Below are 12,364 nucleotides of genomic sequence, written 5' to 3' on the forward strand. Positions count from 1 at the left end.
AGAAAAATTATTTCTAATTACTAAACATTTGTTTTACTGATGCGCCAAGTCTCAAATCATGCAACAAAATCCGCTGTGATGCGCACATTTGGCAATTAAAACCGTCCGTGTGGAAACATAGCAAAAGTTCTATTTTGTGTCCTGATGATTTATGTAATCATTTTATGTAAACACCATGATTAGTTTAAAACATGCATAGGAATATTTTGTATTCATGCTTTATGTTGAGTTTGGTTTCACTAATAATAAACATACATACGTTTAAGAGTAATTTGCTCATAATTTAACAAATTAAAGTACATGATTTAGCAAAACATACTGTATAAACTTTGCAGTATATATGTTTGTGGCAGTGGGCACCTGTTCATGAGTGCAGGGGGCGGAGTACATTGTGCGCTCTGTTTCAGTGTCTGAACTTTAAATGAACATTAAATATTTTACATTTTGTTGTATATTTTGATGCTATCGTCATCGTTAGATAAAAAAAAATCACAAGTCGAGCCATCGTAACTTGGGGACTACCTGTATGTATGTGTGTGTGTGTATATATGTGTATATATATATATATATATATATATATATATATATATATATATATATATATATATATATATATATATCAGCAAGAATATCAGTCAGAATTATTATAGACAAAATATTCCTAAATTCCCACCTGGCAAACTGTTAAACACAGCAGTTTTGGTTTTTAGTCCATGACAAAAAAAAAAAATCTTAATTAAAAAACTGGCCTGTGAAATATTTTTGCAAATAATATTCATAGTACTGAACTTTTAATTAAAAATGCTGTATGTTCCTACATACAGTAATATTTATGCTATGATTGTAGTCATAATAGTAGACCTTTTATATATTTTAAAATGTAAGGCTATTATATACAATGTATACTTTTATGTAAGGCATATTGTAGTTCTTTTTAACCATTAATTATTTTTCACCATTGCCCACGTCAGTTTTTATTATGAATAATAAAAGTGGTCATTATTATTATAAATTATAATTCTGTAAAAAATCAGTGTATCCTGTGTCCAAATTTCGGTTTTGATTTCAAGAATAATTTTTTTTTTCAGTGCATATAATCAATAATCAATAAACTCTTTTGCAGACATTTCATGTTTTAACAGCTGTGATCATATCAAAGAGGGAAATGTATTTTTGTAGACATCTTTTAAATATTTAAAAATCATGAAAGTTGATGAAGTTAATATATAATTCAACCTGCGGTGACGAGACCATTGAGGTTCAACACTCAGAAACTCTATATAGTATCTCAGTAAAGTCTCTAAATCACAACACTGCCATACGGTTACTCATTACTCATGTGTGGTTGCTGATGAATTTTTTCATGTTTTCCACTGATCCTGCAGGAACTAAAGTAAGCAGTAAGGCCGGACACTCTGACCGTGTCTTTGTGGTGGAGTTTAGGCCAGATTCGGACACACAGTTTGTGTCTGTTGGGATAAAACACATCAAGTTCTGGACGCTGGTTGGAGGCTCGCTGCTATATAAGAAGGGTGTGATTGGAGCAGTGGAGGAGGCCAGGATGCAGACTATGCTGTCTGTGGCTTTTGGTGCTGTGAGTGACACACAACAACTCTGACACATGTAGTCCCTGATCTGCTTATTTGCTTAAAAAACATTCAGTTAAAGTTTTAGTTAGGATTCTTATAAAGCTCTGAAACTGGAGACTATAATACTATGCCATATTAGTAGCTTCAGTTACATTAAGAAGGCAGCTTGTCAGTTTTTGCTCATATGTTAGACACAAGCACTCTCTATTTTTTAAATTATTAACGTGTGTGTGTGTGTGTGTGTGTGTGTGTGTGTGTGTGTGTGTGTGTGTGTCTCGGGGTGATGTAGAATAACCTGACTTTTACTGGCGCCATAAATGGCGATGTATATGTCTGGAGGGATCACTTCTTGGTGCGTGTAGTGGCCAAAGCTCATACTGGACCCGTCTTCACCATGTACACCACCCTCAGAGACGGGCTTATAGTCACAGGGGGCAAAGAGAGACCGTGAGTACAACTGTGTGTGTTTTATAAGATGATTAAGATACAAACTTTCAGTGAGATTGGAAAAGTGGAGGAGTGCATTTCTTTTCAATGCTGTTTTTGAATTTTTAAATTATATTTATAGACAGACTTAAAAGGAACTTTTTTTTTAATAAATAAAAATGTAAAAAATTTTGGGAGATGTGTGTTTGACATGTAACGAGTAATATGTATGTGTTCTGCAGAACTAAAGAGGGTGGAGCTGTAAAGTTGTGGGATCAGGAGATGAAGAGATGTCGGGCATTTCAGCTGGAAACAGGTCTCCCTGTGGAAAGCGTCAGATCTGTTTGCAGGGGAAAGGTTAGAGAAAACGAAAAAGTGGGGGTGCACACTTGGGGAAAAATTGGAAGGAAAAAACGGTTTCAGATACAACACATTTCATTTCACTCAAAAAAACCTTAAGGTGGTGATTTAGTTAATATTTAACAGGTAAAAACAGGCCTCAGTAGAAGGGTCTCTTTCATATGGCCAGATTATAACATTTTGTCCTTGTTTTCCATAATAAATATGCTTTTTGTGGCATTTCTACTTGAAGGTGGCATAAAATTAATATTGATTTACAACCTGCAGCATGTCGAGAACCACAGTGTGTAAAAAATGAATGCAAATGAAAAACAGGTATTAAATTTGCAGAAGCATGTTTCTCCCATTTAAATAATAATACTCAAGTTTTAAGAGTGAGAACTTTTATTATATTTATGATTGTATAGTATGTTTTTTTTCATATAATACATTTGACACATTAACTTATTCAATTACAGTAACACAAATGTGGTGAATACTAAAATTTCTAGGTACCTCATGATCATTATTTTAAGATGGCAATTTTGACTTGTGCCTGTGGCTTTTTGCACTTTTACGACTTTTGTGCAAACAATAACAAAATGTATAGCAAAACCTCAAAAAAAAATATTAATGGGCATGAGAATGGAGCTGAACTGAGGTGAGTTCTTACCATAGTGGTCTTAGATCAGTTTTATCACTTTTATTTTTTGTGCAATCTATCGTCTATAATCTATAATCTATTATTACATGATCTCACATGCTCAAATGCCTATTTTTAATTTTATTTTTTACAGTTTTTCACATTTATTGCTATGTTTTTTTTTTATCTTTAACTAAAACGTCTAAAGTTACATTGCACTGCATTGGACATCATTTATATTATTATTACCCAAAGGCACTGTTTATTTTGGATTTTTTTAGATAAGTGTGTAATATTTTTAAATACATTTTTCTTTATCTTAACCAGTTATTTAAATATTTCCTTTAGAGATTGAGTTGATTTTATCTTGATTTTTTTAAAGGGGAAAATCTTGGTGGGAACAAAAGATGGTGAGATCATAGAGGTGGGAGAGAAGAACGCTGCATCCAACACACTAATAAACGGACACACACAGGGGCGCATCTGGGGTCTGGCCACACACCCCTGCAAAGATCTCTTCATCTCAGCCAGCGACGATGGATCCATCCGCATCTGGGATTTAGCAGACAAGGTAATACAGCTCAGGGAACCCATGGGACTGTTTTTTAATGTAAACTCGTCTGATATCCTTTATTTTTTCCAAGAAACTTCTGAACAAGGTGAGCCTGGGTCACCCGGCCAAGTGCACAGCATTTAGTGCTAACGGGGAAATGGTGTCCATCGGCATGGAGAATGGAGAGTTTATTGTCCTGCTCGTCAACTCACTCACTGTGTGGGGCAAGAAAAGAGACCGCAATGTTTCCATTCAGGACATACGGTTAGGACACGCACGCACACACACACAAACACACACCACATAAAAAGCAAAATATGTACATGTTTATGCAAGGAGTGCCTAGAGCTTTGTGTAAAAAAAAAAAAAAAAAGAAAAAGGTTCACCTTTTTTGGGCTTTTTTTAAAAATTATTATTATTAACATGACCTGCGTTTTTATTAACTTTAAGAAAGTTAAAGAGATGCTGCTGAAAACCCAGCCATTAGGGGGGCACAAGCCAGTGTACTCTTAGTGCCGGTCCCAAGCCCGGGTAAATGGGGAGGGTTGCGTTAGGAAGGGCATCCAGCGTAAAACATGTGCCAAATCAAATATGCGGATCACAAATGAGAATTTCATACCGGATCGGTCGAGGCCCGGGTTAACAACGACCGCCACAGGTATCGTTAGCCGACAGGGTACCGGTGGAAATTGGGCTACTGTTGGCCGAAGGAGGAGAAGGAGAGGAGGAAGACGTCTACAGAGACGGCAGGAAAAGGAGCAGTGTAGGAGAGTAGAGGTTCGGGTTGGTACTTTAAATGTTGGTACTATGACGGGTAAAGGGAGAGAGATAGCTGATATGATGGAGGGGAGAAAGGTAGATATGCTGTGTGTTCAGGAGACCAAGTGGAAAGGGAGTAAGGCCAGGAACATTGGAGGTGGGTTTAAACTGTTTTATCATGGTGTGGATGGAAAGAGAAATGGTGTAGGGGTGATTCTGAAGGAAGAGTACAGTAAGAGTGTAGTGGAGGTGAAGAGAGTTTCTGATAGGGTGATGATCGTGAAGGTGGAAGTTGAAGGGATGATGATAAATGTCATCAGTGCCTATGCTCCACAAGTTGGCTGTGAGATGGAGGAGAAAGAAAGATTCTGGAGTGAATTAGATGAAGTGGTAGATGGTGTACCTAGAAAAGAACGATTGGTGATTGGGGCAGACTTTAATGGGCATGTAGGTGAAGGGAACAGAGGTGATGAGGAGGTGATGGGTAGGTATGGTTTTAAGGAGAGGAATGTGGAAGGGCAGATGGTGGTAGATTTTGCTAAAAGGATGGAAATGGCAGTGGTGAACACTTATTTTAAGAAGAAGGAGGATCATAGGGTGACGTATAAGAGTGGAGGAAGGTGCACACAGGTGGATTATCTTCTGTGTAGGAGATGCAACCTGAAGGAGATTGGAGACTGTAAGGTGTTGGCGGGGGACAGTGTAGCTAGACAGCATCGGATGGTGGTCTGTAGGATGGTTTTGGAGGTGAAGAAGAAGAGGAGGAAAGTAAGGTTTGAAAGAAGAATAAGATGGTGGAAACTGAAGGAGGAAGAGTGTAGTGTGAGGTTCAGGGAAGAGGTCAGACAGGGGCTTGGTGGTGGTGAAGAGGTGCCGGATGATTGGGCAACTACTGCAGGAGTGATGAGGGAGGCAGCTAGAAAAGTACTTGGTGTGACATCTGGAAATAGAAAGCAAGACAAGGAGACGTGGTGGTGGAATGAGGAAGTGCAGGAGAGCATTAGGGGAAAGAGGTTGGCAAAACAGAAGTGGGATCGACAGAGTGATGAGAAAAGTAGGCAGGAGTACAAGGAGATGCGGCAGCAGGTTAAAAGGGATGTGGCGAAAGCCAAGGAAAAGGCATATGAGGAACTGTATAAGAGGTTGGACACTAAGGAAGGAGAAAAGGATTTATACCGATTGGCCAAGCAGAGGGACAGAGCTGGGAAGGATGTACTGCAAGTTAGAGCAATAAAGGATGGAGAGGGAAATGTGTTGACTAGTGAGGAGAGTGTGTTGAGAAGATGGAGGGAGTATTTTGAGCAGCTGATGAATGAGGAAAATCAGAGAGAGAGAAGGTTGGAGGATGTGGAGTTGGTGAAGCAGGATGTAGATAGGATTAGTAAGGAGGAAGTGAGAGCAGAGATTAAGAGGATGAAGAATGGAAAGTCGGTTGGACCAGATGACATACCGGTAGAAGCGTGGAGATGTTTAGGAGAGATGGCAGTGGAGTTTTTAACCAGATTGTTTAACAGGATTCTGGAAGGGGAGAGGATGCCTGAGGAATGGAGAAGGAGTGTGCTGGTACCGATCTTTAAGCATAAGGGAGATGTGCAGACCTGCAGTAACTACAGGGGAATTAAGTTGATCAGTCACACCATGAAGTTATGGGAAAGAGTAGTGGAAGCCAGGCTGAGTGAAGAGGTGACCATCTGTGAGCAACAGTATGGTTTCATGCCGAGGAAGAGCACCACAGATGCCTTATTTGCTTTGAGGATGTTGATGGAGAAGTATAGAGAAGGACAGAAGGAGCTGCATTGTGTATTTGTGGATTTAGAGAAAGCGTACGACAGGGTGCCGAGAGAGGAGTTGTGGTATTGTATGAGGAATACAGGTGTGTCAGAGAAGTATGTGAGGGTGGTGCAGGACATGTATGAGGACAGTGTGACGGCAGTGAAGTGTGCAGTAGGTACGACAGACTGGTTCAGGGTGAAGGTTGGACTGCATCAAGGATCGGCCCTGAGCCCTTTCCTGTTTGCAGTGGTGATGGACAGGTTGACGGACGAGGTCAGACAGGAGTCTCCCTGGACTATGATGTTTGCAGATGATATTGTGATTTGTGGTGAGAGTAGAGAGCAGGTTGAGAAGAGCCTGGAGAGGTGGAGATATGCGCTGGAGAGAAGGGGAATGAAAGTCAGTAGGAGTAAGACAGAGTACATGTGTGTGAATGAGAGGGAGGGCAGTGGAGTGATGCGGTTGCAGGGAGAAGAGGTGGAGAAGGTGGAGGAGTTCAGGTACCTGGGGTCAACAGTGCAAAGTAATGGAGAGTGTGTTAGAGAAGTAAAGAAAAGAGTGCAGGCAGGGTGGAGTGGGTGGAAAAGAGTGACAGGAGTGATTTGTGATAGAAGAGTATCTGCAAGAATGAAAGGGAAAGTTTATAGGACTGTGGTGAGACCTGCGATGTTGTATGGATTAGAGACAGTGGCATTGAGTAAAAGACAGGAGGTGGAGCTGGAGGTAGCAGAGCTGAAGATGTTGAGGTTTTTGTTGGGAGTGACGAGAATGGACAAGATTAGAAATTAGTTTATTAGAGGGACAGCCCATGTAGGATGTTTTGGTGACAAGGTGAGGGAGGCGAGATTGAGATGGTTTGGACATGTGCAGAGGAGGGACATGAATTATATTGGTAGAAAAATGCTGAAGATGGAGCCACCAGGTAGGAGGAAAAGAGGAAGGCCAAGGAGGAGGTTCATGGATTTGGTGAGGGAAGACATGCAGGTAGTTGGTGTAAAAGAGGCAGATATAGAGGACAGGGTGGTATGGAGACGGATGATCCGCTGTGGCGACCCCTAATGGGAGCAGCCGAAAGAAGAAGAAGAAGAAAGAGATGCTGCTGAAGGAAACTAAAGTTTTTAGTTGAATTAAAGTATGTCATTATTAGTATGTATATTTTAGAATAGGCAGACTAGAGCAGTACAAAAGGAAGAGGAATAAAATCTCCAGTTTCAAATCATTTATCCAACTTACTATACTCTGTGTGTGTGTGTGTGTGTGTGTGTGTGTGTGTGTGTGTGTGTGTGTGTGTGTGTTCACAGATTCAGCCCTGATAACCGCCTCTTGGCTGTGGGCTCTGTGGAAAGCACTGTTGATTTCTATGACCTAACCCTTGGCCCTGCCCTCAATCGCATCGGTTACTGCAAAGACATCCCCGGCTTCGTCATTCAGCTCGACTTCTCCGCTGACAGCAAGTTCACAGCGGTCCGTGACAACATAATTCACTTAATGCATCTTTATAATATTATTCTAACCATATTATTATTATAGTATAATTCTTACCATAATTGTTATTTTAATGTTTTTATTTTTTCTTTGCGCAAATTTTGGCACGCAATTCTGTGAGCTCTTTCGCAGTGAGGAAAGGAAAGATTTATTTAGGGTTAGTTAATGATCCTCTATAATTGAATGTGAATCAGTGGTCAACAACTGATTGTGTAATTTGCAAAATGTCAAAATTATTTGCCTACCTAAATCTTTAGAGGCTTTTTTTCCCCAATATTTCGCAGGATTTTGAGGATAATAAGTGTGTAAAACATTGCTGTTCTCTCATTTTTTTATTTATAGTATGGGGTCATTATGGGGCAAGCTAAGGCATGTGGTAGCTCAAGCTGTTTAAATACTTCACATTTTATTTTGCTGCTACAATCGACCACATGTCAACATCTCTCATAGTTTTCACATTATGTTTTCTTTCCTCATTCCATTACGTTTGAAGGTGAAAACCTGCACAACTACAGCAATGTTAGAAACGTGCTCTGTTTAATAGCATTTTTCTTCACAGTTTATAGCGATCTTTAGTTGTCTGGTATTGCATACAGAAACTTGAACAACTTTCAGCAGCTGAACAAAGAAATATCAGCTCCCTGAAAGACAAAACAATAAATATTTTGCCCTGGCATTGGGAAATTTTTACATTCCCAGTGATGCATGACCCTGAGTTTACCCTATTCCCCCTTAGCTGGGTGGGTCAAACATAGCTTTATGTCAAACATAGCTTTATTTATCCAAAAGGGAAATGCTCATGTTACAGCAGCACAGAGAGATTGGTGTACTGTATACTAAAAGTAATTTAACATTCTAAATGAAATGAAACAAGAACAAAAAAATTAATTGCTATATAGTGAAGACATGTTGTGAAATGTGGTATTGTATCTCTCCAGGTGTCTACAGGAAGCTATAAGCGTCAGGTTCATGAGGTCCCCAGTGGGAAGATAGTGACCGATTGTGTTGCTGACAGAATCACCTGGGCCACCTGGACCAGGTAACACACTCCAGACATACTGTGTATGTGTGTATATGGCATATGGTGGATAGAAAATATTCCTCCTCACTAAGGAATGAATGATGGGCCTGAACTGTAAAATAAAGCTATATTTGTTCCTTTTTTTCTATCTAAAAACAATGGGAGATACAAACTTTTGCACTTATTACTTGCTTTTGGAGCAGAGGTTTAACGTATGACATATTGATCTGAATGTTTATTGCAACTGAACACGAGCATGAAATAACGCCTGCTTATGTTTCTATACATTTAAAGGCATTTGACTAAATTGCTGTTTGATCTTTCCCGTGCTAATGTCGCAGTGTGCTCGGTGATGAGGTGTTGGGTGTTTGGCCACGAAATGCTGACAAGGCTGACGTGAACTGTGTCTGTGTATCTCATGCTGGACTTAACGTGGTCACCGGAGACGACTTTGGCCTCGTCAAGCTCTTTGACTTCCCCTGCTCAGAGAAATTTGTGAGTACAATTACAGATACAAACCTACAATAATTACAATAAGCACATATATACATTTATATTTGATAATGTTTATTTAGTTATATGTTTCAAATCCAAAATAATAAATAAGAATGTAATGTAAACAGCAAAAACTATAGTGATTTGCTTTCTGTCTTTTATTGTCAGGCCAAACATAAACGCTACTTTGGCCACTCAGCTCACGTGACCAACATTCGCTTCTCCTACGATGACAAATATGTAATAAGTGTTGGAGGCAATGACTGCAGGTGAGGACCATGTATTCATATAAAATGTTTTAATTCTCCAAAACCTATTTTACAGCATTTACATATTTAGTGTCCAAACAAACTAAATTATAAAAACTCCAAACTCTACTCTGATCTATAGGATCCGGCATGTTTCTCTGAAATGCACTCAATCAAAAATATTACTAAATAAATATTAGTCTTTAAAATGTAGAATAAATATTGAAAATACACTGATAAATTACAGATACTTGAAATTGAAAAATTAAAAAAGTAGTTATTTGTTTCATGAATGTTCCACAGCAACAAATGTAACTATAAATGGATCATAGTATGGTGTTATACAACTTTGTGGTAATGATTAGTAAGTTGTTGTGTTTTGTATTTTAATTATTCTAGTTATAGTGCAACGTGGGAAGTTGTAGATTAGTGGTTGAGATTTTGAACTTTTGTTTAGAAGGTTGTATGTTAAAATCACAGCACTACCAAAGCTGCCACTGCTTGATAGATCAGATCACACTTAATTCATCCCAGTGCATCCCAGGTCTTTCACTCTTAACTGCTCAGTTATATTAACAGATCATTTATGTATATTTGTTTCCTTTAAATATGGTGTCTCTCTTTCTCAGTGTGTTTGTATGGCGATGTCTGTGATAAGATCTGACCGACAGCAGAGGGGAAACGTTTCTGGAGCCTCTCCTCCATACCTCTAGTAAATAAATGCTGCACACCTTCTAATGCTGCATCTAATCAATGAAGATTATGAACTTGAATTGAACTTTAGTTGATAGTACTGAAGAAATAACACGATCATGTTTGTCATCATTCTGTGTTAAAAAAAAGAAGAAGAAGAATCTACTCTATATAAATAAAGTGCAATCTTTACATGCTCTTATACTTTCATAAACATAGAGTTAAAACATAATCATGCCAATATTTACTAGATAAATGTATTTATTTATTTATTTATTTATTTATTTATTTATTTATTTATTTATTTATTTTGTTTTTGACATCGAGTGCCTTAAACACACTGTTGCTGAGTTTCACCCACATGATTTAATGATGCATATCTGGTGCTATATGGAACTTGTTTGATTTTAGGGCTTTGAATGGTCTGTAAAACTTCATCACATTATGCAAACTCTTCTTTTTTTTTTTTTTTTTTTACTTTATATTTTGTACATTATTGTATCTAGTTACACTCTCTAGCTCTTCCTCTTCTCTAATATGTATCCAAAAAGAAAACAGAAAAAACCCTCGGGACTCAGGAGCCTGTTTATGGCATAATCACTGTAATGAAATATTTGTAGATGTTTTGGACGTGTGCTATTTTTGTTAAAAGATCAGATTTATTTTTACGTGTGTACGTATTAATGTATGAAGTATGCAACTCAATTGGTCACCTAAAAAAAAAGCAAAAAGACTCCAAAATAAATAGGAAATTGGTGTAACAATGTTGTGTGTATTGCAATGCGCAGTTTGTAGCCAATGATGTGATGGCAAACGTATCTGTTGTGTACAGATATACAAAATAATATCTGTAATGTGTCTATGTTTTTGTATTGTATTGTCAGGATAGAGCTAAATGTACCTGAAAGCTATAAAATGCATGGTTCTGAAATTGTCATGTTCTAATGTAGATGATTGACTGGTAAAAACAATTTTTATATATATATATATATATATATATATATATATATATATATATATATATATATATATATATATATATATATATATATGTGTGTGTGTGTGTGTGTGTGTGTTATACAATTAAATGATAAAATATTACAAAAGCTCATATTGTGTCATCTTATTGCATTAGATGCTGATTTATGCAGCTCCACTTGCTACCTGTAGATGGAGGTGTGTAAAAATGTTTACTTTGAGTACTAGAATTTTGTCTTGGGCTTAATTTATTTCTCTATTCAACACATACTGTACTTCATGAATTCTCATGAAGGCTCATTTTTAAGAACTTTACTTACTGAGTCTTTAATATATCCTGTCACATTGAACTGACTGAGGCTATCTGTAAATGAATACTTAGATTTTTTTAGGACCCACTTTTTTTTTTTTACTTCTTATATTTCTTTCTTTTTTCTTTAAGGCATGATCACGTATAGAACGAAACAAAAACATGTGAAGGTGCAATTCATCATGTAACACCCTGATATATAAACATATGACATCATGTGGGCAATCTGGAGTTACATATGGAAACAAATTATTGATGGGTGTAAATAAATTTTTTTTTTTTTAAACATGGAAAAAATATTAAAATACATCAAATAATTTGTTTAAAAAAAAGAGAACAAATAAACAACATGAATAAATGATGTGTGAAAAGTTCATGGTGAATCATAGGGTAGTCATGAAAATAAATAAATTATGAGGAAAAACAATCACATTTTTATTGTGTAAAAAAATCTGTTAAACAAAGGGAGTAATCAATTTTTTTTTTTAATAAATAAATACATTAGGGGTAAAAATGTATGTATATATATATATATATATATATATATATATATATATATATATATATATATATATATATATATATATATATATGGAAAACAGTGTTTTTTCCACTTCAAGCAGGTAAAACAAGGTTCAAGCTGATCAACAGATCACTTTGACTCAAGCTCATCAATTCTGAGTATAGTTACAAAGAAGCAGCTCCTGAACCTGTTCCCAAAAACTTGCCTCGAAAGGCAGCTCGGCTTTCGGGTACCAATAATATCTTAAACATTATCCTTCTCAAAAAAGACTTCAAGAAACGTGGATGAGAAAAGCAAAGTATTGCAGTCAAACCACATGTCAGAGTTGATCTGAAAATCAGTGGCAAAATCTTCTTTATTTATACACATTGAACATCCCTCGATTAACATTTAAATTTGGAAACTCCCTCAATTTTGTCCCTCCTTAGTTACCATTATTTTAATAATATCCTTCTTCAATATGTGAGTTAGGGGCTTGTTTGATCATACTAATTCCCATTAACTTCAGCCTATTTAGGGTTGGAATAAA

At 37.1% G+C, this 12,364-nt stretch overlaps 1 protein-coding gene across 1 annotated transcript in view; it reads left to right on the top strand.

Moving 5' to 3' along the window:
• eml6 (EMAP like 6) overlaps positions 1–10,179 on the top strand; it is a 53,617-nt gene extending 43,438 nt beyond the window's left edge. Inside the window, exons 33-42 of the mRNA XM_083558694.1 lie at positions 1,386–1,594; positions 1,879–2,036; positions 2,258–2,372; positions 3,380–3,568; positions 3,642–3,814; positions 7,384–7,546; positions 8,506–8,606; positions 8,930–9,083; positions 9,252–9,352; positions 9,961–10,179. Of these exons, the coding sequence (XP_083414820.1) occupies positions 1,386–1,594; positions 1,879–2,036; positions 2,258–2,372; positions 3,380–3,568; positions 3,642–3,814; positions 7,384–7,546; positions 8,506–8,606; positions 8,930–9,083; positions 9,252–9,352; positions 9,961–9,985 (1,388 nt within the window). The 3' untranslated portion in view covers positions 9,986–10,179. The remainder of the gene's footprint in view (positions 1–1,385; positions 1,595–1,878; positions 2,037–2,257; positions 2,373–3,379; positions 3,569–3,641; positions 3,815–7,383; positions 7,547–8,505; positions 8,607–8,929; positions 9,084–9,251; positions 9,353–9,960) is intronic.
• The last annotated feature ends 2,185 nt before the right edge of the window (positions 10,180–12,364 follow it).

Source organism: Silurus aristotelis (genome assembly GCF_946808225.1).
Source record: "Silurus aristotelis genome assembly, chromosome: 13".
Classification (NCBI taxonomy): Eukaryota; Metazoa; Chordata; class Actinopteri; order Siluriformes; family Siluridae; genus Silurus; species Silurus aristotelis.